The 25,480-nt window shown below is 48.2% G+C and overlaps 1 protein-coding gene and 2 pseudogenes across 1 annotated transcript in view; 1 reads left to right on the top strand and 2 right to left on the bottom strand.

Annotated features, from left to right (window-relative positions):
* The first annotated feature begins 6,943 nt into the window (after positions 1–6,943).
* Positions 6,944–25,480, top strand: part of C18H16orf96 (chromosome 18 C16orf96 homolog) — a 42,939-nt gene continuing 24,402 nt past the window's right edge. The window contains 5 exon segments of the mRNA XM_004091274.3: positions 6,944–6,997; positions 6,999–7,140; positions 7,143–7,283; positions 7,286–7,362; positions 22,450–22,554. Coding sequence (XP_004091322.2) covers positions 6,944–6,997; positions 6,999–7,140; positions 7,143–7,283; positions 7,286–7,362; positions 22,450–22,554 — 519 coding nt within the window.
* On the bottom strand, positions 13,113–15,297 carry LOC100601521 (annotated as a pseudogene).
* On the bottom strand, positions 13,810–14,239 carry LOC115831254 (annotated as a pseudogene).

Below are 25,480 nucleotides of genomic sequence, written 5' to 3'. Positions count from 1 at the left end.
AGGTTGCAGTGTCACGCCATTGCACTCCAGCCTGGGTGACAAAGTGAGACTCTCAAAAAAAAAAAAAAAAAGAAAAGAAAAGTGGGAGCTTTCCGCTTTCTCTACAACCAGTGCCATCTGCTGGCAACACGGTGGCACCGGGGATGTGGTGGAGTTCCTTCCTTGCCTTTCCTTTCCTGTCTTGCAGTTTGCATTACAGAGACCCAGGGGTAATGTTTATCTCTCTTAGTTTAGTTTTTTTAGGCCAGAGTTAAAATAAGAGCCGAGTCTCATATGGAGACCCCACTAAAAAAAGTGCATGTGAGTGTTAAGCTTGAAGAATTTTTCACAAACCTCACTCACTAGTGCAACCAGCACCATATCAAAAAGAACACCAGGTCAGGCGCGGTGGCTCATGCCTATAATCCCAGCACTTTGTGAGGCTGGGGTGGGCAGATCACAAGGTCAGGAGATCAAGACCATCCAGGCTAACACGGTGAAACCCCGACTCTACTAAAAATAGAAAAATTAGCTGGGTGTGGTGGCGGGCACCTGTAGTCCCAGCTGCTCAGGAGGCTGAGGCAGGAGAATGGCGTGAACCCGGGAGGTGGAGCTCGCAGTGAGCCAAGATGGCGCCACTGCACTCCAGCCTGGACGACACAGCAAGACTCCGTCTAAAAAAAAAAAAAAAACCAGAACACCAACTGGGCACAGTGGCTCACACCTGTAATCCTGTAATCTCAGCACGTTGGGAGGCCGAGGCGGGTGGATCATCTGAGGTTAGGAATTCGAAACCAGCCTGGCCAACATAGGGAAACCCATCTCTACTACAAATACAAAAATTAGCCAGGCAGGGTTGCGGGCGCCTGCAATCCCAACTACTTGGGAGGCTGAGCAGGAGAATCACTTGAATCTGGGAGGCAGAGGTTGCAGTGGGCCAAGAGCTGGGAAACACAGGGAGACCCTGTCTCAAAAAAAAAAAAAACAAAAAAAATAAAAAGGAGCCTGGCATCTCCCCACTCTCTTGCTCTTCTCTCACCATGCAACATGCCGGCTCCCCTTCACCTTCCACAATTTGAAGCTTCCTGAGGCCTCACCAGGAGCAGATATTGGTGCTGTGCTTTGTGTACAGCCTGCAGAACCGTGAGCCAAAAACCTGTTTTCTTTATCAATTACCCAGTCTCAGGTATTCTTTTATAGCAATGCAAATGAACTCATGTACCCACTTTGCCTGTTTCTGTATCTTCTGTTATTGAGCTGGTTAGAGCGCACAGTGGGTAATTTTTCTTTTTTTTTTCTTTTTTTTTTTTTTGAGACGGTTGCACTCTTGTTGCCCCCGCTGAGTGCAATGGCTGTAGATCTCAGCTCACTGCACCCTCCGCCTCCCAGGCCTCAAGCGATTCTCCTGCCTCAGCCTCCCAAGTAGCTGGGATTACAGGCGCCCACCCACACATGCCCAGCTTAATTTTGTGTAATTTTAGTAGAGACAGGGTTTCATCATGTTGGACAAGTTGGTCTCTAAGTACTGACCTCACGTGATCGCCCATCTCAGCTCCCACAGTGCTGAGATTACAGTAATTTTTGTAATACAAAACCCCAGGCATTTTGAATGCAGTTCTGCGCATCAGAGCAAAGACTGACTGGTCCGAGGAGGTACCTCTTCTCCTCCCACGTTCTCTCCTTCCTCCTTGGCCCCTTCTCCAGCATCAAGCTAATGCATTGTTGCCTTGAAAGCCTCAAACAAAATCATGTACTCATTTTGGGAGATGCAGCTAACGTCAGTGAGCACTTTGTTCTGGGTACCATGCCACTCTCCTTGCCTCCCTTCATCTCGACAAGGAACCAGCAAATGTTTACTCCAGCTCCTAAACCTACATGGAGGGTTTAAGCACAGGCTCAGGGTGATACAACCCATGCCCAGCAGACCCCAGGTCTTGTGTTCTAGCCTGATGGTCTGCTCACTGCCCAAGCTGCTCTCCTGGCGTGGGTTGAGTCAGCACACACTGAGTGAGAGAAGAAGCTGTTATATTCAGGCCAGATTTTTTTGCAAAAAATCTTTCTTTATACGCAGCAAGAACTGGGAAGGAGCCCACTGGAGCTGAGCCAGCAAAACCCAAATGGAATCCACGTTGTTGGCCTCTTAATTTGTTTGAATCGTTGCAGATTCCCAGAACTTTGATACACAAAAGTGCTCAGGGTCGGGCACGGTGACTCACGCCTATAATCCCAGGACTTTGGGAGGCTGAGGCCCAGAGGACGCTTGAGGCCAGGAGTTTGAGGCCAACGTGGCCAACATGGTGAGACCCCATCTCCACAATAATAAAAATAAAAAATAATCAGCCAGGAGAGGTGTTGCACACCTATAGTTTTAGCTACCCGGAGGTTTGAGGCAGAAGGATTGCTGGAACCCAGTGTTTGAGGCTGCATGAGCTGTGATCGCACCACTGCACTCCAGCCTGGGGTGACAGTGAGACCCTATCTCAAAAAAAAAAAAAAAAAAAAAAGTGCCCATATTAGAAGCGAACAGCTTGATGAATTTTCCCAAACTGACCACACCAGTGTGCCCACCCCCCTGCAGCTCGGCTTCATGCTTCCTTTCAAGCATGAGGTCACCCAAGGGTAAACCACTCGCCTCACCTCCAACACCTAAGATTTGTTTTTCTCCATTTCGGATGTTTGTTTATTTGTTTGTTTTTGGAGACGGAGTCTTGCTCTGTCGCCCAGGCCGCAGTGCAGTGGCTTGATCTTGGCTCACTGCAAGCTCCGCCTGCCAGGTTCACGCCATTCTCCTGCCTCAGCCTCCCCAGTAGCTGGGGCTACAGGGGCCTGCCACCACACCCGGCTGATTTTTTGTATTTTTTAGTAGAGATGGGGTTTCACCGTGTTAGCCAGTATGGTCTCCATCTCCTGACCTCGAGATCCGCCCGCCTCAGCCTCCCAAAGTGCTCGGATTATAGGCGTGAGCCACCGCGCCCGGCCATTTGTTTGTTTTTAAATTCTGGGATATATGTGCTGAATGTGCAGGTTTGTTACATAGGTGTATGTGTGCCATGGTGGTTTGCTGCACCTATCAACCCATCATCTAGGTTTTAAGCCCTGCATGCATTAGGTATTTGTCCTGATGCTCTCCCTCCCCTTGCTTCCCCCACCCCACGACAGGCCCCGGTGTGTGACGTTCCCCTCCCTGTGTCCATGTGTTCTCATTGTTCAACTCCCACTTATGAGTGAGAATATGCGGTGTTTGATTTTCTTTTCCTGTGTTAGTTTGCTGAGGATGACAGTTTCCAGCTTCATCCATGTCCTTGCAAAGGACATGAACTCATCCTTTTTGTGGCTGCAGTTTGGGGACTTTTTATAGCAATGGTTTCATACAGCATGAACCCTTTTATATATGTAATTCCTCTCAGTTTTCTATCTATGAAAGTTGGCCGGGCGCGGTGGCTCACGCCTGTAATCCCAGCACTTTGGGAGGCCAAGGCAGGCAGATCACCTGAGGTCAGGGCTCAAGACCAGTCTGGGCAACGTGGTGAAACCCCGTCTCTACTAAAAATACAAAAATTAGCCTGGCATGGTAGCATGCGCCTGTAATCCCACTACTTGGGAGGCTGAGGCAGGAGAATCACTTGAACCCAGGAGGTGGAGGTGGCAGTGAGCTGAGATCGCGCCATTGCACTCCAGCCTGGGCGACAGTGTGAGACTCTGTCTCAAAAAAAAAAAAAAGAAAAAGAAAAGAAATTCATCCCAGTATTACATGTAGTTGTCTTTGTTCATTCTCACTGCTGTGTCATAGTCTACTGTTTGAATATGCGATAGTTGGATGGGAATTTTTAGCTACTATGAGTAGTGCTGTCACAAACATCCTTGTGCATGGTGTATGTCAATTCCTGGTGGGTCCGGTCGAGGGTTGGACGGGCTGGGTCATAGTGTGTGCAATTTTTCAGCATTGCAGACCCTGCCGAACAGTTTTCCAAAGTCTGCTAATTTCTGCTGTGTCAGAGCAGATGAGAGATCTGTTGTTCATATGCCTGCCAATGCTTGGTGTTGCCAGATCTTCACATTTAAATGCTAAATTATTCTAAAAGAAACTTGAATGGTTACAATGTTAACATTTATTTTTATAATATTTCTATCATTAATATGGCCCCATGAGAGTTGACAGCTCCTTTGGAGCTATCATCCATTTAGCAAACACTTACTGAGCACCTACTGTGTGCAGGGATCTGTGTTCTGATACTAGAAAGAGAAGAAAGATAAGGTATCTATTCTGAAAGAGCTTCAGGAATGCCCTCTCTTCAGGTCTCAGCTCAGATGTCACCTCCCCAGAGGAGCCTCCTTTGCCCAGCTGTTATCTCATTGTCTGCCTCCACGCTGGCCGAAGAGTTAGGTTTGTGGATGGACTGGTAATGACCTCTGCAGAAGCATCTGTTGTGAAGTAGGAACATGGATTGATTCACCAGCAGCATCCCTGAAAATACCCCACTGTTCAATTCAGAAGGCGTTTTCCTGGACTCTTGCTCCCACAGTTCTAACCATGGCAAGAGTGGCTGCCAGATCAGTTCTGGTCAAGGAGCGATTTGGTTTTGTGTTATTTGAGATGGGAGTCTCACTCTGTTGCCCAGGCTGGAGTGCAGGGGTTGTGATTCTGGCTTACTGCAACCTCGAGTAGCTGGGATTACAGGCACACACCACCATGCCCAGCTAATTTTTGTATATATATATTATTATATATATATTTTTTTTTTTTTTTGAGACGGAGTCTCGCTCTGTCACCCAGGCTAGAGTGCAGTGGCGCAATCTTGGCTCACTGCAAGCTCCGCCTCCCGGGTTCACGCCATTCTCCTGCCTCAGCCTCTCCGAGTAGCTGGGACTACAGGCGCCCGCCACCACACCCGGCTAATTTTTTTGTATTTTTAGTAGAGACGGGGTTTCATCGTGGTCTCGATCTCCTGACCTCATGATCCGCCTGCCTCGGCCTCCCAAAGTGCTGGATACAAGCGTGAGCCACCGCGCCCGGCCATGATTTTTGTATATTTTTTAGAGATGAGGTTTCACCGTTTTGTGCAGGCTGGTCTCACACGCCACTTCTGAGCTCAAGCAATCTACCTGCCTCAGCCTCTTGAGTAGCTGGGATTACAGGTATGAGCCACTACGCCCAGCTAATTTTTTATTTTTATTTATTTTATTTGTAGAGATGGTGTCTTGCTATGTTGCTCAGGCTGCTCTCCAACTCCTGGATTCAAGCAACCCGCCCACATTGGCCTCCCAAGTGCTGGGATTACAGGCATGAGCCATGGCGCCTGACTGCAAGAAACGTTTTCCATCAGCACTGGCCTGGCACGTTACATATGTTATTTCTAGCCCCCATGTTTTATTTCCCCATTTAGCAGAGAGGGAAGCTGAGGCTCAAAGAGGTTAAGTCACTTGCTCAAGATTCCACAGCTGGTGCAAGGATTTGCCTCCCCACCTGCATTGAACTCAATGTGGAACCCCTCAGCAGGGCTCCTGCTGTGTGGCGCAGGGCCAGGAATGTGGGATCACAGGGCTGGCTGGGCTGGGAGTCAGGGCTCCCGGTGTTAAGCCGAGAGTATCCCTGCAGACTTTTCCCAGGAGACAAGCAGTCTGGGATTCTCTTGTCCCAGAACTGACCAAGCAGAGCCTGACCATACCTCGTATCTCCACGCAGCCTCCTGGTCCTGCGGCAGCTGGCTCATGGCCATGTCCTTATGATGTCAGAGCAGGGTTGAGACCCTGCTTGAGGGCACAGGGGTTGTGGAGAGGCCCAGCTCAAGCGGAGAGCAGAGCAGGGTCTGGTGAGGGCACGTCACTTGGGTGGGCAGGGACATGTAGGGTCTAGAAAGGACAACACCCTTTTTTTTATTTTTGAGACGGAGTCTCGCTCTGTCGCCCAGGCTGGAGTGCAGTGGCACGATCTTGGCTCATTGAAACCTCTGCTTCCTGGTTTTAAGCAATTCTCTGCCTCAGCCCCCCAGAGTAGCTGGGATTACAGGCACGTGCCACCACACCTGGCTGATTTTTGTATTTTTAGTAGAGGCGGGGTTTCACTGTCTTGGCCAGGCTGGTCTTCAATTGCTGACCTCGTGATCCACCCGCCTTGGCCTCCCAAAGTGCTGGGATTACAGATGTGAGCCACCGTGCCCGGCCTTTTCTCTTTTCTTTTTCTTTCTTTTTTTCTTTTTGAGGCAAGGTCTCACTCTGTTGCCCAGGTTAAGTGCAGTGGCACAATCATAGCTCACTGCAGCCTCAAACTCCTGGCTTCAAGCAATCCTCCCACCCCATCCTCCTGAGTAGCGGGGACTACAGATGTGCGCCAGCACACCCAGCTAATTACAAATTTTTTTTTTAGAAACAGGGTCTCACTATGTTGCCCAGGCTGCTCTCGAACTCCTGGCTTCAAGCAGTCCTCCTGCCTTTGCTCCCCAAAGTGCTGGATTACAGGCCTGAGCCCCCACACCCACGCAGCCAGTACTTCAGATTCTTATCTCTTTGTAAAACCTGGGTCTTCCTAACTCCAAAAACCTGTCTTCTGCCCAGATTTGAGAGAATTCCGAGGAGGGAGCTGCCTCTCCATCCCTTCCATATGTGCTTCTAGGAAAAAGTTATCAGTCTCACATCACCAGAGGGCTTGAATGAAGAGGCTGCCATCAGCTATTCAAACATTCATCCAGTATTAACTGAGCACCTACTCTGGGTGAGGGTCACCAGGGAGCACCTGCCCCACTCCAGACTTTGAAGTGCGCCCGTTTCATCACATTCTTTGGTGTCCTGGCAACCAGAGACTCTGATCTGAACTCCAGCCAGAACAGAGGCCATTCCTCCCTGACCACTGTCACTCGCCACCATCCCAAGCTTTGAGGACCAGTCCGTGTAGCTCTCGGAACCACTGAAGGTACCCCTTGTCCTTGAGGACGCCTGGAATCCGAGCCCCACTGACCTACCCCGCAGGATGAGCTTCTCACTCACGTTCACCGAGCTGGCCAACATCGCCATCCCACAGTGCGGGGGTGCTGAACTTCAAGGCCCTGCACCTCCTGCTGCACGGCATCTTGGAGCACATCCACATGGCTGAGCTCAAGAAGGACCTCTCGGGGGATGAGGACTTCCTGCAGACCTCGCAGGTGGCCATCGTGCCCAGGGAAGGAGATGCCAGCCCATCCTCAACCCCATGAACAGGCTCAGCAATGTCTTCGACCATGTGGTGAGCCGCCTCGACAAGATGGAGAACCAGCTGGCCCTGCTGCAGGACCTGCCCTCCACCGCCCAGCTGCTGGAAGCCAGCCAGGGCACTGCCGGCCCGTCCAGGACCTGTGGCATCTGATCAAGCTCCGGAAGATGGTGGAGGGTCATGATGAAGTCATGGCCAAGGTATGCCCCCAGCCTCCAGACACTTCCTTTCCTCCCTTCACCACTTGCTCTCTCCTGGGACGTCTTTTGTTTGTTTTTGAGACGGAGTCTCGCTCTGTCGCCGGGCTGGAGTGCAGTGGCACGATCTCGGCTCACTGCAACCTCGCCTCCCGGGTTCAGGTGATTCTCCTGCCTCAGCCTCTCTAGTAGCTAGGATTACAGGTGCATGCCACCACACCCAGTTAATTTTTGTATTTTTAGTAGAGATGGGGTTTCACTATGTTGGCCAAGCTGGTCTCAAACCCCTGATCTCAACTGATCCACCTGCCTCGGCCTCCCAAAGTGCTGGGATGACAAGCTGAGCCACTGTGCCCAGCCCTCTTCTGGGACATCTTGTTGCTTATTCCCCCACAATGGGTCATCCCCTTATGCAGAGTGGGAAGAAGGGGGCTTTAGAGTCAGGCACAACCAAAACGCCAAGCCTGCAGTCTCCATCAAGTATTGCAAAGAAGCCAGACACAAAAGGCACCCAGTGTATGATTCCATTTATACAAAATGTCCAGAATAGGTAAATCCATGGAGACAGAAAGCAGTGGTTGCCAGGGGCTTGGAGGAGGAGAGAATGGGGAGTAATTGCTTTGTGGAAACAGGGTTTCCTTTTGGGGTGATGAAAATGTTTTGGAACTAGATGGAGGTGATAGTTATACAACCTCGTTGATGTACTAACTGACACCGAATTGTTCACTTAAAAATGGCTAATTGTATATCATGTGAATTTCACCCCCATTTTTTTTTTTTTTTTTTTTTTGAGACAGGCTCTCACTCTGTCACCCAGGCTGGAGTGCAGTGACTCAATCATGGCTCACTGTAGCCTCGACCTCCCAGACTCAAGCAATCCTCCCACCTCAGCCTCCCGAGTAACTGGGACCACAGGTGTGCACCACTGCACCTGGCTAATTTTTGTATTCTTTGCAGAGATAGGGTCTCCTTATGTTGCCCAGGCTGGACTCAAACTCCTAGGCTCAAGTGATCCTCCTGCTTTGGCCTCCCAAAGTGCTGGGATTATAAGCGCGAGCCACTGTGCTCGGCCTTACCCCAATTTCTAAAAAATGCCTAGAGGAGCTACCATGGTAGAAGTACCAGAGTAGTCACAGTGAACAGGCACGCCCGGCCTAGCAGGCGAGCTAGACAGACACAAGTGAGTGAGAACCTCCAAGAACCAGCCCTGTGAGGAGCAGCAAAGAGGCATTCCTTCTGTCCAATAGGTGAGGAAACTGATGCTCAGAGGAGCTCAGTGATTTGCTGAAGGCCCAGCAGCTGGTGGGCAAGGGAGTGGCAAGCTGCGGCGCGGCCTCTGACCCTGGCTTACCTTTGACTCCTGACCCGTGCTAACCCCAACCGGCACATGGACAGTGTTCAATTACTGGCAGCCCAAGAAGAAATAAGAAAGGGAAAATAAGCCGAGCACAGTGGCTCACACCTATAATCCCAGCACTTTGGGAGGCCAAGGCGGGATGATCACTTGAGCCAGGAGTTTGAGACCAGCCTGGGCAGCTTAGTGAGACCTCATCTTTACAAAAAAATAAAAAAATGAGCCGGGTGTGGTGGCGTCCACCTGTAGTAGTCTTACTTCCTCAGGAGGCTGAGGTGGGAGAATCACTTAACCCCAGGAGTTGGAAGCTGCAGTGAGTTGTAGTCACTCCCCTGAACTCCAGCCTGGGGGACAGAGCAAGACCCTATGTCTAAAAATAGTAATAATAATTTGGCCAGGCACAGTGGCTCACACCTGTAATCCCATCACTTTGGGAGGCCAAGGTGGGTGGATCACCTGAGGTGAGGAGTTCAAGACCAGCCTGGCCAACATGGTGAAACCCCATCTCTACTAAAAATACAAAAAATTAGCCAGGTGTGGGGGCAGGCACCTGTAATCCCAGCTACTCGGGAGGCCAAGGTGGGTGGATCACCTGAGGTGAGGAGTTCGAGACCAGCCTGGCCAACATGGTGAAACCCCGTCTCTACTAAAAATACAAAAAATTAGCCAGGTGTGGGGGCAGTCACCTGTAATCCTAGCTACTCAGGAGGCCAAGGTGGGTGGATCACCTGAGGTGAGGAGTTCGAGACCAGCCTGGCCAACATGGTGAAACCCCGTCTCTACTAAAAATACAAAAAATTAGCCAGGTGTGGGGGCAGGCACCTGTAATCCCAGCTACTCAGGAGGCCAAGGTGGGTGGATCACCTGAGGTGAGGAGTTCGAGACCAGCCTGGCCAACATGGTGAAACCCCATCTCTACTAAAAATACAAAAAATTAGCCAGATGTGGTGGCAGGCACCTGTAATCCCAGCTACTCGGGAGGCTGAGGCAGGAGAATCGCTTGAACTTGGAAGGCAGATGTTGCAGTGAGTTGAGATTGCACCCCTGCCCTCCAGCCTGGGTGACAGAGAGACTCTTGTCTCCAAAAAGGAGACCATCCAGCGATGATCGCCTTCCTATCCCTGGAGGCAGCATGTCCTAGTCCTCTCTGAGCCAGACTGTGCCCATTGGTGTGTCCAGCTGGATCTCCCTGGGAGTCAGGGCGATTTTCAGAGTGTTCCCAAGTTACCATTCTTCTCTTTCAAATTGAGGGGAAATTGGCTGGGTGCGGTGGCTCACACCTGTAATCCCAGCACTTTGGGAGGCTGAGGCAGGTGGATCACTTGAGATCAGGAGTTTGTGACCAGCCTGGCCAACATGGTGAAACCCCGTCTCTACTAAAAATAAAAATTAAAAGAATTAGACAGGCATGGTGGCGCATGCCTGGAATCCCAGCTGCTCAGGAGGCTGAGGCACGAGAATTGCTTGAACCCTGGAGGTGGAGGTTCCAGTGAGCGGAGATCACGCCACTGCACTCCAGCCTGGGCAACAGAGCAAGACTCCATCTCAAAAAAAAAAAGTAAAAATAAATAAATAATAAATTGAGGGGAAATTGATCTAACATAAAATCAACCATTTAAAAGTGGACATTAAACACTGAATTAATGAAAATTCAGTGGCACATGATATATTGACATTGTTGTGCAGCCAGCCACCTCTATCTCGTTCTAAGCCATTTCCATCACCCTCAAAGGAAAAACCCTATTTCCCCATTACTTCTCCTCCCTGTAATCCCTGGCAACCACTAATCTGCTTTCTGTCTTATGGATTTGCCTATTCTGGACATTTCATCTAAAGGCATAATCTGTGTATTTCATAGAGACAGAAAGTAGATTAGTGGTTTCCAGAGGCTCGGGAAGTGGGGAACAGAGAGAGACTGTAACAGGGACGGGATTTCCTTTTAGGAGAATGAAATGTCTTGGAAGTAGATAGTGGTGTACATACCAAATGCCATCAAATTGCACACTTCATTTTTATTTTATTTTTATTTTTTTGAGACAGAGTCTCACTCTGTCATCCAGGCTGGAGTGGAGTGGTGCAATCTCTGCTCACTGCAACCTCTGCCACCAAGGTTCAAGTGATTCTTGTGCTTCAGCCTCCTGAGTAGCTGGAGATACAGGTGCATGCCACCACGCCTGGCTAATTTTTCTTTGCATTTTTATATTTATATATATATGTTTGTTTTTGAGACGGAGTGTTGCTCTGTTGCCCAGGCTGGAGTGCAGTGGTGTGGTCTCAGCTCACTGCAACCTCTGTCTCCCAGGTTCAAGCAGTTCTTCTGCCTCAGCCTCCCAAGTAGCTGGGACTATAGGTGCCCGCCACCACACCCAGCTAATTTTTGTATTTTTAGTAGAGACGCGGTTTCACCATGTTGGCCAGGATGGTCTTGATCTCCTGACCTCATGATCTGCCCGCCTTGGCCTCTCAAAGTGCTGAGATTACAGGCATGAGCCACTACACCTGGCCAATACTAAAATATTTTTATATTTTTATACTTTAATATTGTGTGTATTTTACCACAAAAAAAAGCAGATATTGGCAGAATAGATAAAAAACAAACAAACAAAAAAACATGACCTAACTACTATATGCTGTTTGCAAGAGACACATTTAAGATTCAAAGACACAAATAGGGCAAGGCACGGTGGCATGCACCTGTAATCTCAGCTCTTTGGGAGGCTGAGGCAAGAGGATCACTTGAGCCCAAGAGTTGGTGATTGCAGTGAGCTCTGATTGCTCCTCTGCACTCCAGCCTGGGTGACACAGTGAGATCCTGTCTCTACGAAAAAAAGACAAGACACAAATGCGTTAAAAGGGCTGGGGGCGGTGGTTCACGCCTGTAATCCCAGCACTTTGGGAGGCCGAGGCGGGCGGATCACGAGGTCAGGAGATCGAGATCACGGTGAAACCCCGTCTCTACTAAAAAATACAAAAAAATTAGCCGGGCGTGGTGGCGGGTGCCTGTAGTCCTTGCTACTCGGGAAGCTGAGGCAGGAGAATGGCGTGAACCCGGGAGGCGGAGCTTGCAGTGAGCCGAGATTGCGCCACTGCACTCCAGCCTGGGCGACAGAGCAAGACTCTGTCTCAAAAAAAAAAAAAAAAAAAAAGTTAAAAGTAAAATGATATAAAAAGATATTCCAGCAGGGCACAGTGGCTCACCCCTATAATCCCAAAACTTTGGGAGGCTGAGGTGGGTGGATAACCTGAGGTCAGGAACTCAAGACCAGCCTGACCAACATGGAGAAACCCGTGTCTACTAAAAATACAAAATTTGTCGGGTGTGGTGGCACATGCCTGTAATCCCAGCTACTCAGGAGGCTGAGAATGGCTTGAACCTGGGAGGTGGAGGTTGTGGTGAGCTGAGACTGTGCCATTGCACTCCAGCCTGGGCAACAAGAGCTGAAACTCGGTCAAAAAAAAAAAAAAAATTAGCCTGGCGTGGTGGTGGGAACGTGTAATCCCAGGTACTGGGGAGGCTGGGGCAGGAGAATCACTTGAACCCGGGAGGCAGAATTTGCAGTGAGCCAAGATCGCGCCACCACACTCCAGCCTGGGCGGCAAAAGCGAAACTCCATCTCAAAAAAATTAAAAAATAACAAAAGATATTCCTTGTAAGCAGTGACCAGAGGAGAGTGGGATCTTCTCAGACAAGATAGACTTTAAGACAAAAATTGTTACGAGAGGCAGGGCTGCCTGGGGTGGCCGAGGGCAAGTTATGAGGGCCTTGCAGGCAGGATGGGTGGATACCAGGATCCAAGGTGCCAGCACTCCAGAGGCAGCTTGCCTCCTGGCCTGCCTTGATGGATGAAGGCTTTTAAAAAGCAGCTCAACAGGGCAACCCACCCAGCTCACAAAAGGGGCTCGTGGACAGGTTCAGACCTAGCTGTACAGCCTTCAGGACTGTTTGCGCAGCTAAGGAATGTCCCCATCATTAGAGAATCTTGCCTTGTCCCAGCCTGATTGAAGTTGCCCGAGGTTCCCACAATGACCCATTGAAGGGGGTTACCATGGCAGCTGGTTCTAGAATGGTGCAAACTGCACAGCTAACTGTCTGCACCCACCAACTAGTGAGGCTGCTGGCGGGTCGCCTGGCAAGCGTGTTTTACAGTGTTCCTTTCTCGAGTCCCCGTCTGCCTCCTTCAGGCCTCAGTTTTTCTCCCCTGTAATGATAACCTCTTGCAGCTGGCCTCACAGGAGAAAACGAGGGATGATGTCAGCTGTTTGTTGTTGAAACTGTTTCATCTAACCCTGTTTCCATAACATTGTGCGTCCAAGGCTTAGGGTATTTTTTTAAATTGTAGAAAACCTTCAATTTATTGGTCTTTTTGAGGGAATTAGATGCATCCCCACTGCATTACAACTAAGCCATTAATCCTGTAGCTTCGTTAACATTAACTGGTTTGCTTTCATGATGCCAGTGGGGAATCAGTTCTTTCTACAGATGTTCAAGAGAAAGGATTGCCAGGTGCGGTGCCTCATGCCTATAATCCCAGCACTTTGAGAGGCTGAGGTGGGAGGATCGCTTGAGCCCAGGAGTTGAAGACCAGCCTGAGCAACATGGCGAGACTCCCTTTCTGCCAAAAAATTTCGAAATTGGCTGGGCGTGGTGGTGCGCCTGTAGTCCCAGGTACTCAGGAGGCTGAGGCCGCAGTGAGCTATTATTAATATTACAGCCTGGACAATGGAGCAAGACTGTCTCAAAAAAAAAAAAAAAAAAGAGAAAAGCCTTTTGAGAAGTGTGCAAGTTCTTTTATATATTTACAAAACCCTTATTCACTGTGTTAATTTGTTTGTTTTTATTTATTTTTTAAGATTGTATTACTTGATTTTATTTTACACTAGGTAGTGGGCACACAAAGCAATCCTTAATAAAGTTGACAGTTAGCTTCACTCGACATTTTTAATAATGCAGACTAAAAAAAAAGTATTCATCTTACAAATTCTTCTGCAATCCAAACATACAATAGCTTGGAGAACATTTAGAAAACAAAAGCCAATATGAAAAGACAGATTAAAACAACTAGAACAGTACAGGTTTTATTTATATGGCTTGGATTTTACAGTTTTCTTACTGCATCATCAATGTTAGAAATCTGTTCCGTCAGCTGGCTCCATTGTTCTGAATTTAAAGAAATACCTTTTCTTCCTGGTTTCATTTCACCTTCAGGATCCATCCAATATTCTCTAATATCAATTAGCACTTTGCCTTTAAAATCTCGAACGCTAACGTACCTCATTTTCCCAATCTGAAACGTGTTATGTCTGCTGCTGCTGCTCTGTTAGAAGATGACAGAGCTCTCGAAGTTTCACCTGTCTTTTGCTTCTTTACAGGTTTTTCTGGAGCAACTTGCTTTTTCCTCTTTAACTTTTTGTCAACCTCACTGTCAGACTCACTGCCAGAAGAGCTTGAAGAGACAAGTTCCTTTGATTTAGTCATCGCTTCGCTCAGCTCTAGCAGTCGAACACCCTCTTGCTTGTTCGCTCATGAGTGACTCGTTTTTATTTTTCAGGCAGGGTCTCACTCTGTTGCCCAGGCTGGGGTGCAGTGGCACGATCTCAGCTCACTGCAGCCTCAACCTCCCGGGCTCAACCCTGGAGGCAATCCTCCACCTCAACCTCCTGAGTAGGTAGGACTACAGGCCTGTGCCACCACACTGGCTAATCTTTGTATTTTTTGTAGAGACAGGGTGTTGCCATGTTCCCCAGGCTGGTCTCGAACTCCTGGGCTCAAGTAATCCTCCCACGTCAGCCCAAAGTGCTGGGATTACAGGCTTGAGCCACTGTGCCCACCCTCTGTTAACCTTTTTTTTTTTTTTTTTTTTGAGACGGAGTCTTGCTCTGTTGCCCAGGCTGGAGGGCTGCAGCATGATCTTGGCTTACTGCAGCCTCTGCCTCCTGGGCTCAAACGATTCTCCTGCTTCAGCTTCCTGAGTAACTGGGATTACAAGCGTGCACCACCACGCCCAGCTGATTTTCATATTTTTAGTAGAGACGGGGTTTCACCATGTTGGCCAGGCTGGTCTTGAACTCCCGAGCTCAGGTGATCCACCCGCCTCGGCCTCCCAAAGTGCTGGGATTACAGGCATGAACCACTGTGCCCAGCCTCTGTTGACTTTTAAATCATAACATTTGTCTTAAGACTAGTGGTAACTGCCAGGTGTGGTGGCTCACACCTGTAATCCCAGCACTTTCGGAGGCCGAGGTGGGTGGATCACCTGAGCTCAGGAGTTCAAGACTAGCCTGGCCAACGTGGTGAAACCCCGTCTCTACTAAAAATACAAAAATTAGCCACTAGTCGGGAGGCTGAGACAAGAGAATTGCTTGAACCTGGGAGGTAGAGGTTGCAGTTGAACCTGGGAGGCGGAGGGAGCCGAGATTGCGCCACTGCACTCCAGCCTGGGAGACAAAATGAAACTCCATCTTAAAAAAAAGAAGAAAAGATTAGTGGTAACTGGTTTTGCTTTGTTTTTAGCCTAAAAGTGTTTTTGGCTGGCTTTGTGAAGTCCATTCCTGGACTTCTACCCTCCTAATTTGTTCTTGGCCATTGTCAGACTTGGTGGAATACGTGCACGCAGCTTCTGCAGCTCAGGTGATGCCATCTGCATGCACTGGGTCTAGGAAGTCCCCGGGAGAGGGATCCAGTCTAAGGGGATGCTAACAACCTATTGTTGCTTTCTTTATTTCTAAACACCCTCCCGGTTTTACTCCCCCTGGAACTACAAAGCACCTGCTGTATCTTGCACAGGTTAAAATGATGTCACATTTAAATTGGATTTTAAGGCTGGGTGTGGTGGTTTATGCCTATAATCACAGCACTTTGGGAGGCTGAGGCAGGAGGATCACCTGAGCTCAGGAGTTCCAGACCAGCCTGGCCAACATGGCAAAACCTTGTCTTTACTGAAAATACAAAATTAGCTGGACATGGTGGCCCGTGCCTGTAGTCCCAGCCACTCGAGAGGCTGAGGCACGAGAATCGCTTGAACCCGAGAGGCGGAGATTTCGGTGAACAGAGATCGCGCCGCTGCGCTCCGGCCTGAGCGACAGAGCAAAACTCCATCTCAAAAATAAATAAAATACAAATAAAAATTGGGTTTTAACTATTTTGTAACATTGCTTAAAGGTGTGGAAGACACTTTGGGGTGTTAGAGTACCAAGGTTGCCAGGGACTCAGATGTCATTGGTGTCACCTTCACAGAGTGTCGTGAAGTGCTCTTGCATTCCTCGTTTCCATGGAGGGAAATGTTAGCATTCCTATTTTCCAAAGTCCTAGATGTCACCGTGTGGACAAGTCTAGCGGCTTGTCTAAGGAGGTGTTTGCTTTAGCCCCTTTTTCAGGCCTCTTAAGGCCTTTGTAAGTACTGGGCCCTAGCTGAACCCCAGCATCCTTGAAGCCCTCTTGAGAGACAGAGCAGGTTTGGACAAGCCCTGCTTCGAGGACTATGGCATGGGGCAGCTTCTGGAAGGGCAGCTGTCGGGGACGCACTTTCCCTTGAACTCAGCACCATCCAAGCCCTGAATGTGGCCCAGTCACCCTGGGCAGAAAAAAGACCTCAGCCACTTTCCCCACAGCTCTCTCTCCTGCCCGTTCTTCCCTAGGACAGGAGTCCAGAGCATGTCCCCCACATGTGAGAGAGCAGGTGGGTCTTGGGTGAGAAACCTCTCACTGCATATCACATGGAGGCGGAGGTTGTAGTAAGCTGAGATGGCGCCACTGCGATCTCCATGCGAGATGCAGGGAGACTTGCTCTGTCGCCCAGGCTGGAGTGCAGTGGCACAGTGTCGGCTCACTGCAACCTCCACCTCCTGGGTTCAAGTGATTCTTGTGCCTCAGCCTCCCGAGTAGCTGAAATTACAGGTGCCCACCACCACGCCCTGCTAATTTTTGTATTTTTAGTAGAGACGGGGTTTTACCATGTTGGCCAGGCTGATCTCGAACTCCTGACCTCAAGTGATCCGCCCATTTCGTCCTCCTGAGGTGTTGGGATTACAGGCGTCAGCCACCACACCCAGCCTTGTTTCCACCTTTTGACTGATGAATATGCTGCCGTAAGCATTCATGTACAACTTTTGTTTTGTTTTGTTTTTAGGGACAAGGTCTTGCTCTGTTGCCCTGGCTGGAGTTCAGTGGTGCCATCATAGCTCACTGCAGCCTCAAACTCCTGGTTTCAAGCGATCCTCTCATCTCTGCCTCCCAAGTTCTGGGACTACAGGCGCTTTCCACCATGCCTTTCTAATTTTTAAGTTTTATGTAGAGATGTGGTCTTGCTGTGTTGCCCACGCTGGTCTTGAACTCATGGCCTCAAGCACTCTTCCACCTTGGCCTCCGAAAGCAGTAGGATTACAGACGTGAGCTACCACGCCTGGCCCATGTGTGCAAGTTTTTATATGGACCTATGTTTTCATTTCTTTTGGGAATATACCTAGGATTAGAATCGGTGATCATCTGGTATCTCTGTATAATCTTGTGAGGAACTGCCACACTGACTTCTAAAACGGCTGCACAATTTACATTCCCACCAGCAGTGTATGAGAATTACAATTTCTCCTTACGGTTAACAGCACTTATTATCTGACTTTTGATTCTGACCATCCTACAGAGTTTGAAGTGGTATCTCACTGTAGTTTTGATTTTCATTTCCCTGATGACGAATGATGTTGAGCATCTTTTCTTTTTATGTGCTTATTGGCCATTTGCACATCATCTTTGGAGAAATGTGTATTCAGATCTTTGCCCATTTTTAATTGGGTTATTTGTATCATCGAGTTGTAAGAGTTCTATATATATTCTGCATATACTGGGTCAGATATGTGATTTGCAAAATGAGTTTTTCTCCCATTTCGTGGGTTGTATTTTCATTTTCTTGCTGGTGTCTTTTGAAGCACAAAAGGTACTTTTTATTATGACTTTAATCTCTTCACTTGTTTTACGTTTATTCAGATTGTCTATTTCTTCTTGAGTCAGTTTTAATGACTTTCTAGGAATTTGTCCATTTCACCTAAATTATATAATTTGTCCACAGGCAATTATTCATAGCATTTCTTTATAATCCTTTTTATTTCTGTAGAGTTGATAGAATACCCTCTTTTTCATTTCTAATTCTAATAATTTGAGTCTGATTCTTGGCCATTCTAGGTAAAAGTTTGTCAATTTTGTTGACCTTTTTAATTAACCAGTGTTTAGTTTCATTGATTTTTCTCTACTATTTTTTTATCCTCTATTTCATTAATTTCACCATACTCTTTGGTATTTTCTTATTTCTATTTGTTTTAGGTTCAGTTTGCTTTTTCTTTGTTCCAGTGTCTTAAGGTGGAAGGTTAAGTTATTGATTCAAGATCTTTGTTTGTTAATATAGTCACTTACAACAATAAGTGTTATGTGTCTAATCACCACTTTAGCTGCATCCCATAAGTTCTGGTGTGTTGTGCTTTCATTTTAACTCATTTCAAACTAGTTTCTAATTTATGTTTCTATTGTGATTTCTTCTTTGACATATTTCTTTTTTTTTTTTTTTTTGAGACGGAGTCTCGCTCTGTCGCCCAGGCTGGAGTGCAGTGGTGCGATCTCGGCTCACTGCAAGCTCCGCCTCCTGGGTTCATGCCATTCTCCTGCCTCAGCCTCCCAAGTAGCTGGGACAACAGGCGCCCGCCACCACGCCCGGTTAATTTTTTTGTATTTTTAGTAGAGACTGGGTTTCACTGTGTTATCCAGGATGGTCTCAATCTCCTGATCTCATGATCCGCCCGCCTCGGCCTCCCAAAGTGCTGGGATTACAGGCATCAGCCACCGTGCCCAGCCTCTTTGGCATATTTCTATTGTGATTTCTTCTTTGACATATTTGTTATTTAGTAAAATTTTTTTAAATTTTTACATGTTTGTGAATTTTCAATAGTTTCTTCTGTTGTTTTTTGTTTTTTGTTTTTGAGACAAAGTCTTCCTCTGTCACCAGGATGGACTGCAATGGCATGACCTTGGCTCACTACAACCTCTGCTCCTGGGTTCAAGCAATTCTCCTGCCTCAGCCTCCCTAGTAGCTGGGACTACAGGCACACACCACCATGCCCAGCTAATTTTTGTATTTTTAGTAGAGATGGGGTTTCACCATGTTGGCCAGGATGGTCTCGATCTCCTGACTTCATGATCTGCCTGCTGCGGCCTCCCAAAGTGCTGGGATTACAGGTGTGAGCCACCACGCCCGACCTGTTTTTGTTTTTTGTTTGTTTGTTTGGTTTTAAGACCTGTCTATGGGAGCCATTGGCAATCCAAGAACTTTTTTATTTATTTTTGAATTATAGAGACGGGATCTCACTATGTTGCCCAGGCTGGTCTGGAACTCCTGAGCTGAAATGATACTCCTGCCTCAAGCTCCCAAAGTGCTGGGATTACAGGCATGAGCCACCATACCTGGCCTCTTCTGTTGCTTTCTAATTTAATTCCATTGTGGTCAGAGTATGTATTTTGCGTAATTTCAGTCCTTTTGAAATTTGTTAAGGTTTGTTTTATGGCCTTACCTTATGGTCTACCCTGGAGAGTGTTCTATGTGCACTTGAGAATAATATGTATTCTACCATTGTTGAGTGGGTAGATATCTGGTATGTCTAGTTGGTTTATAGTATTGTTCAAATCTTCTCTTTTCTTGCTGGCCTTTTGTTTTGTTAATTATATTTATTTTATAGTGACAGGGTCTCCCTTGTCACTATGAAATAAATATAATTATTTATTTTATATAAATAATTATAGTTATTTATTAATTATATAATAAATATTTATTATAGAGGGAGGGAGGTCTCACTCCCTCACTCCTGGGCTCAAGCCATCCTTCCACCGCAGCCACCCAAAGTGCTGGGATTACAGGTGTAAGCCAGTGAACCCAGCCTCTTGCTGTTCTTTTTTTCTTTTTCTTTTTCTTTTTCTTTTTTTTTTTTTTTTTTTTTTTTTTGAGACAGGGTCTCACTCTGTCACCCAAGGTAGAGGGCAGTAGTGCAATCACAGCTCACTTCAGCCTCAACCTCCTGGGCTAGGGTGATCCTCCTATCTCATCCTCCCAGGGACCTGGGACTACAGGCATGCACCACCACGCCTGTCTAATTTTGGTATTTTTTTGTAGAGATGGGAGAACGCTATGTTGCCCAGGGTTGTTTCGAACTCCTGGGCTCAGGTGATCCACCTGCTTCAGTCTCCCAAAGTGCTGGGATTACAGATGTGAGCCACTGCACCCGGGATACTGTTCTTTTTATCTTGGGTTTTGTTTTTTCGAGATGGAGTCTTACCCTGTCACACAGGCTGGAGAGCAGTGGCATGATCTTGGCTTGCTGCAACCTCTGCCTCCCGGGTTCAATTGATCCTCCCACCTCTGCCTCCCAAGTAGCTGGGATTACAGGCAAACACTACCACACCTGGCTAATTTTTATATTTTTGGTAGAGATGGGGTTTCACCATGTTGGCCAGGCTGGTCTCAAACTCCTGACCTTGAGATCCACCGGCCTCAGCCTCCCAAAGTGCTGGGATTACAGGCATGAGCCACCGTGCTAGACCTTCCTTATCTTAGTTATTCTATTCATTACTGAAAATAGGACATTGAAGTCTCGGACTCTTGTGAATTAACTATTTCTCCTTTTGCAACCGAGTACCCCCATTTTTCTAAGAGATAGTTTATTTTTAAAATTATTTTCTCTTCCTTTCTCCTTCCCCACTGCTCCCCACTTCCTACTTAGCCCTTTAGAAATGCAAAGAGAGGCCTGTTGAGTTGGCTCATACCTGTAATCCCAGCACTGTGGGAGGCCGAGGTGGGTGGATCACTTGAGGTCAGGAGTTCGAGATCAGCTTGGCCAACATGGTGAAACCCCATTAGTGGGGTGTGGTGGTGTGCCCCTGTAGTCCCAGCTACTGGGGAGGCTGAGGTGGGAGAATCACTTGAACCTGGGAGGTGAAGTTTGCCTAGGTGACAGAGTGAGACTCTGTCTCAAAAAAAAGGCAAAGATAGTCTTTGACTCCTCCTTCAGCAGTCATTCCCTACAGGGCAAGTTCACATAACTCCTGGAGAGTTAAGAGACAGATTTAGAGACCAAAGCATGGCCCTATAGGACTTTCACCTAGGAACTTCCACTCTCCAGGGGTTGCCTGAGAGCTCACTCTCACCAGGAAGACGTGTTGAAAGTGTGCCCATGGCCACTTTTACAACTTATTTCTTCCCAGGAAGGTGCCAACTCAGCTGCCCAGTAGATAAGACATCACGCTCAAAAGGAGACCCCTGCCCTTGCTGGCTGTATCCCCTACGTCTTAAAAGTGCCCACTTTCTGCTCTAGAAGTGAAGTGTCACGTTTAAAGCCAGGGCGCTTTGTGCCCCTTCCCCAAGCTAGCTTCAGAATAAATTCACTTTCTTTTTGGTACCAGACCTTACTCATGGTAACTGAACCCTGCAATGCAGCGAGCAACCAACTTGCTTTTCAGTTACACTTTCAGTTCTGTCTGTTTCCTTCATGTATTTTATAAAGGGCTCTGTTGTTAAGTGCATGTATGTTTATAATTGTATCTTCCAGATAGATTGGCCCTCTGAGTGGAAAAAAACTCAGTTTCTTTCATGCTACTCTCACAACACACTTTTTTTTTTTTTTTTTTTTTTTTTGAGATACTCACTTCATTGTCCAGTCTGGAATGCAGTGGTGTAATCTCGGTTCACTGCAGCCTCTGCCTCCCAGGTTCAAGTGATTCTCCTGCCCCATCCTCCCGAGTAGCTGGGATTACAGGCATGCAACATCAGGCCCTGCTAAGTTTTTTTTGTATTTTTAGTAGAAACAGGGTTTCACCGTGTTGGCCAGACTGATCTCGAACTCCTGGCCTCATGTTCTGCCTGCCTCGGCCTCCCAAAGTGCTGGGATTACAGGCATGAGCCACCGTGCCCAGCTCGCAACACACTTCTGACACCAGATGTGTGAGGATTTCTCCCTACAGCAAGCAATCATTTCTGCAGGCAGGCTGCTTCCCCTTTTGCCCTCCCAGAGCCAGGCTCCACAGGAGCCTGAGAGATCCTTTAAAACATAAATACAGGCCGGGTGCGGTGGCACTTTTGGAGGCTGACACGGGCAGATTGCTTGATCTCAGGAATTTGAGACCAGCCTGAGCAACGTGGTGAAACCCCATCTCTACCAAAAAAAAAAAAAACAAAAAACAAAAAATTAGCTGGGCATGGTGATGCACACCTGCAGTCCCAGCTACTCGGGAGGCTGAGGAAGGAGAATCACTTGAGCCCAGGAGGTGGAGGTTGCAGTGAGCTGAGATCGCACCACTGCACTCCAGCCTGGGCCACAGAGTGAGACTCCATCTTAGAAACAAAAAGTAAATGCAACCCTGTCTCTCCTGCTCCTGATCCTCCAGTGGCTCCTACCCAGGGATGGGCTGTGCTTCCTTCCTGGCTGACATCTATCATACAAGAAAGGGCATGAGATGCTTCATGATGAGTAACTCCTGGTTACTGGATATATTCAAATACAGGGTTGCCTCCTTCTCGTCCAGGCCACTTGGAGATCAGAGCGCTGTTGACTTTGGTAGCATCTCCTGGCCCCCTTGTAGGTTCCAGTCTAGGCCTTGAGAGAGCCAAGAGGACCTCTGGAACAACGGCTATCATCAGAAAGCTTCTGCGCTTCACTTACCTTCTCCCCCAGCCATACCTGGCTTCACATTTTCTCCTCCTCTTTTGCAGTCAATGCAGACCCTGCAGGACTTGCTCACTGATCTTCACGCGCTCCAGGTCACCATCACAGCCCTCAGGAAGGAAGTGGACATGCTGAAGAACATGCTTGACAAGGTAGGTCCTCCCCCAACATCCTCCATGCCAGCTGCATCGCTCAGGCCTCTGGGGGTTGGAGCAACGAGGAAAATCTAGGAAGCTTACTGTTAGGCCAAGAGTGCAGCTGTGAGGGCGTGGTCATGTGGCCCCTCCAGTTGGCCAGCGCCACTGACTTCTCTGTGACCACTCCATGCTTTCTTTCTTTCTTTTTTTTTTTTTTTTTTTTAAGACACAGTCTTACTCTGTTGCCCAGACTGGAGTGCAGTGGCACGATCTCGGCTCACTGCAACCTCTGCTTCCCGGGTTCAAGTGATTCTCCTGCCTGAGCTTCCCGAGTAGCTGGGATTACAGGCACGCACCACCACACCTGGCTAATTTTTGTATTTTTAGTAGAGACGGGTTCACCATGTTGGTCAGGCTGGTCTTGAACTTCTGACCTTGTGATCCACCCACCTCAGCCTCCCAAAGTGCGGGGATTACAGGTGAGAGCCACCACACCTGGCCAACCCCTCCATGCTTTCTATCCCAGTGTGTTAAAACGTTAGTTATAAGTGACAGAAATCAAGTTCATCCAGGATTAGGCAAAATAAGGGATTTATTGTCTCATTTACTAAAAGGTCCAGGGATGGCCAGATCTAGGTACTCATACAATACTGAGATTTCTTTTTTTTTTTTTTTTTTGAGATGGAGTCTTGCTCTGTTGCCCAGCCTGGAGTGCAGTGGCGCGATCTCGGCTCACTGCAAGCTTCATCTCCCGGGTTCACGCCATTCTCCTGCCTCAGCCTCCCGAGTAGCTGGGACTACAGGCGCCCGCCACCACACCCCGCTAATTTTTTTTGTATTTTTAGTAGAGACAGGGGTTTCACTGTGTCAGCCAGGATGGTCTCGATCTCCTGACCTCGTGATCCACCCGCCTCGGCCTCCCAAAGTGCCGGGATTACAGGAGTGAGCCACTGCATCCAGCAATAGTGACATTTCTCAGTGAAGCTTTCCTCCCAGTTGGCTTCATTCTCAGGCAGGTGCTCCCCAAGTCTTGGCAACACCAGACTTATATTCCACCAACTTAGCGAAAAGAAAACCTCTTCCCCTTCTGGAAAGCTCTGTCCACATGGAAAGTGGAATAATCATAATAGTGCAGGCATGCGTACAACTCCTTCTGTAGCCAGAAACCATCAGCCAAGTATGTTCTAACACCCTACCATGCATAGAAGGATGTGGAGTCCCTGAGACGCGAGGCAGCTGTCCCTGTCACAACTGATGAGTCACAGCTGGGGTCTGAAGCCAGCTCTCCACACCCCCAGGTTTAACAACTTCCCCCAAATAGTGTAATTTTCTGTATCCTCCTGGCTTCACAGATCAGGGCCTGTATTTGATCATCATGGCAACTGTGGGAGCTTCAGTCATGGGCTGGATGGCTCCCATCTGAGCAGAAAGAGCGCTGTCAAAAGCTGCATCATGAGCTACACAGAAGGGCCCCTTACACAAAGCTGTTAGAGAAACAATGCCTTCTCAGCGGAGCCTGGTGTCTCACGCCTGTAATCCCAGCACTTTGGGAAGCCAAGGCAGGCAGACCACCTGAGGTCAGGAGTTCGAGACCAGCCTGGCCAACATGGTGAAACCCCTGTCTCTACTAAAATACAAAAATTAGCCGGGTGTGGTTGCGGGCACCTATAACCCCAGCTACTCGGGAGGCTGAGGCATGAGAATCACTTGAACCCAGGAGGCGGAGATTGTAGTGAGCCAAGATCGTGCCACTGCACTCCAGCCTGGGTGACAGAGCAAGACTCTGTCTCAAAAAAAAAAAAAAAGGTGGGGCTGGGGGGCGGCCGTGGTGGCTCATGCCTGTAATCTCAGCATTTTGGGAGGCTGAGGTGGGCGGATCACAAGGTCAGGAGATCGAGACCATCCTCGCTAACACGGTGAAACCCCATCTCTACTAAAAATACAAAAAAATTAGCTGGATATGGTGGCAGATACCAGTTACTCAGAAGGCTGAGGCAGGAGAATGGCGTGAACCCAGGAGGTGGAGCTTGCAGTGAGCTAAGATCGTGCCACTGCAGTCCAGCCTGGGCAACAGAGTGAGACTCCATCTCAAAAAAAAAAAAAAGAAAAGAAAAACAATGCCTTATTGGCCTGTCTCTTGGAGGTGTTTTTTCGTTTGTTTGTTTTTGAGACAGAGCCTTGCTCTGTCAACCAGGCTGGAGTGCAGTGGCACGATCACAGCTCACTGCAACCTCTGCCTCCGGGGTTCAAGTGATTCTCCTGCCTCAGCCTCCTGAGTAGCTGGGATTACAGGTGCGAGCCACCAGGCCTGGCTAATTTTTGTGTTTTTAGTGGAGATGGGGGTTTCACCACATTGGTCAGGCTGGTCCCGAACCCCTGAACTTGTGATCCAACCACCTCAGCATCCCAAAGTGCTGGGATTACAGGCGTGAGCCACTGTGCCCGGCCCTCTTGGAGATTCTTAATGTGCTTTGGCTCATTCAAGGCTCTGGGAAGTCCTGCAGTATAGAAACCTGTTGAAATGCTTTTTATTTATTTATTTATTTATTTACTTATTTTTGAGACAAAGTCTCAATCTGTTGCCCAGGCTGGAGTGCAGTGGTGCCATCTCAGCTCACTGCAACCTCTGCCTCCCGGGTTCCTCAGCCTCCTGATAGCTGGGATTACAGGCGCATGCCATCAGGCCCAGCTAATTTTTGTATTTTTAGTAGAGGCGGTGTTTCACCATGTTGGCCAGGCTGCGATCGAACTCCTGACCTCAAGTTATCCACCCACCGTGACCTCTCAAAGTGCTGGGATTACAGGCATGAGACACTGTGCCTGGCCTGACATGCTTTTAAGCCCAGCATTTCCCAAACTTGTTTGCCCATGGAACCCTTTCCTACTCCCTGGGAAACACTGGGTTTGGAACCCATTCTTCCTTCTCAAGCTCTTAGTCACC

The sequence above is a fragment of the Nomascus leucogenys genome, chromosome 18 (assembly GCF_006542625.1).
Source record: "Nomascus leucogenys isolate Asia chromosome 18, Asia_NLE_v1, whole genome shotgun sequence".
Classification (NCBI taxonomy): domain Eukaryota; kingdom Metazoa; phylum Chordata; class Mammalia; order Primates; family Hylobatidae; genus Nomascus; species Nomascus leucogenys.
Note: the sequence above shows the minus strand (reverse complement) of the source record. Positions and strands in the feature narration are given on the sequence as shown.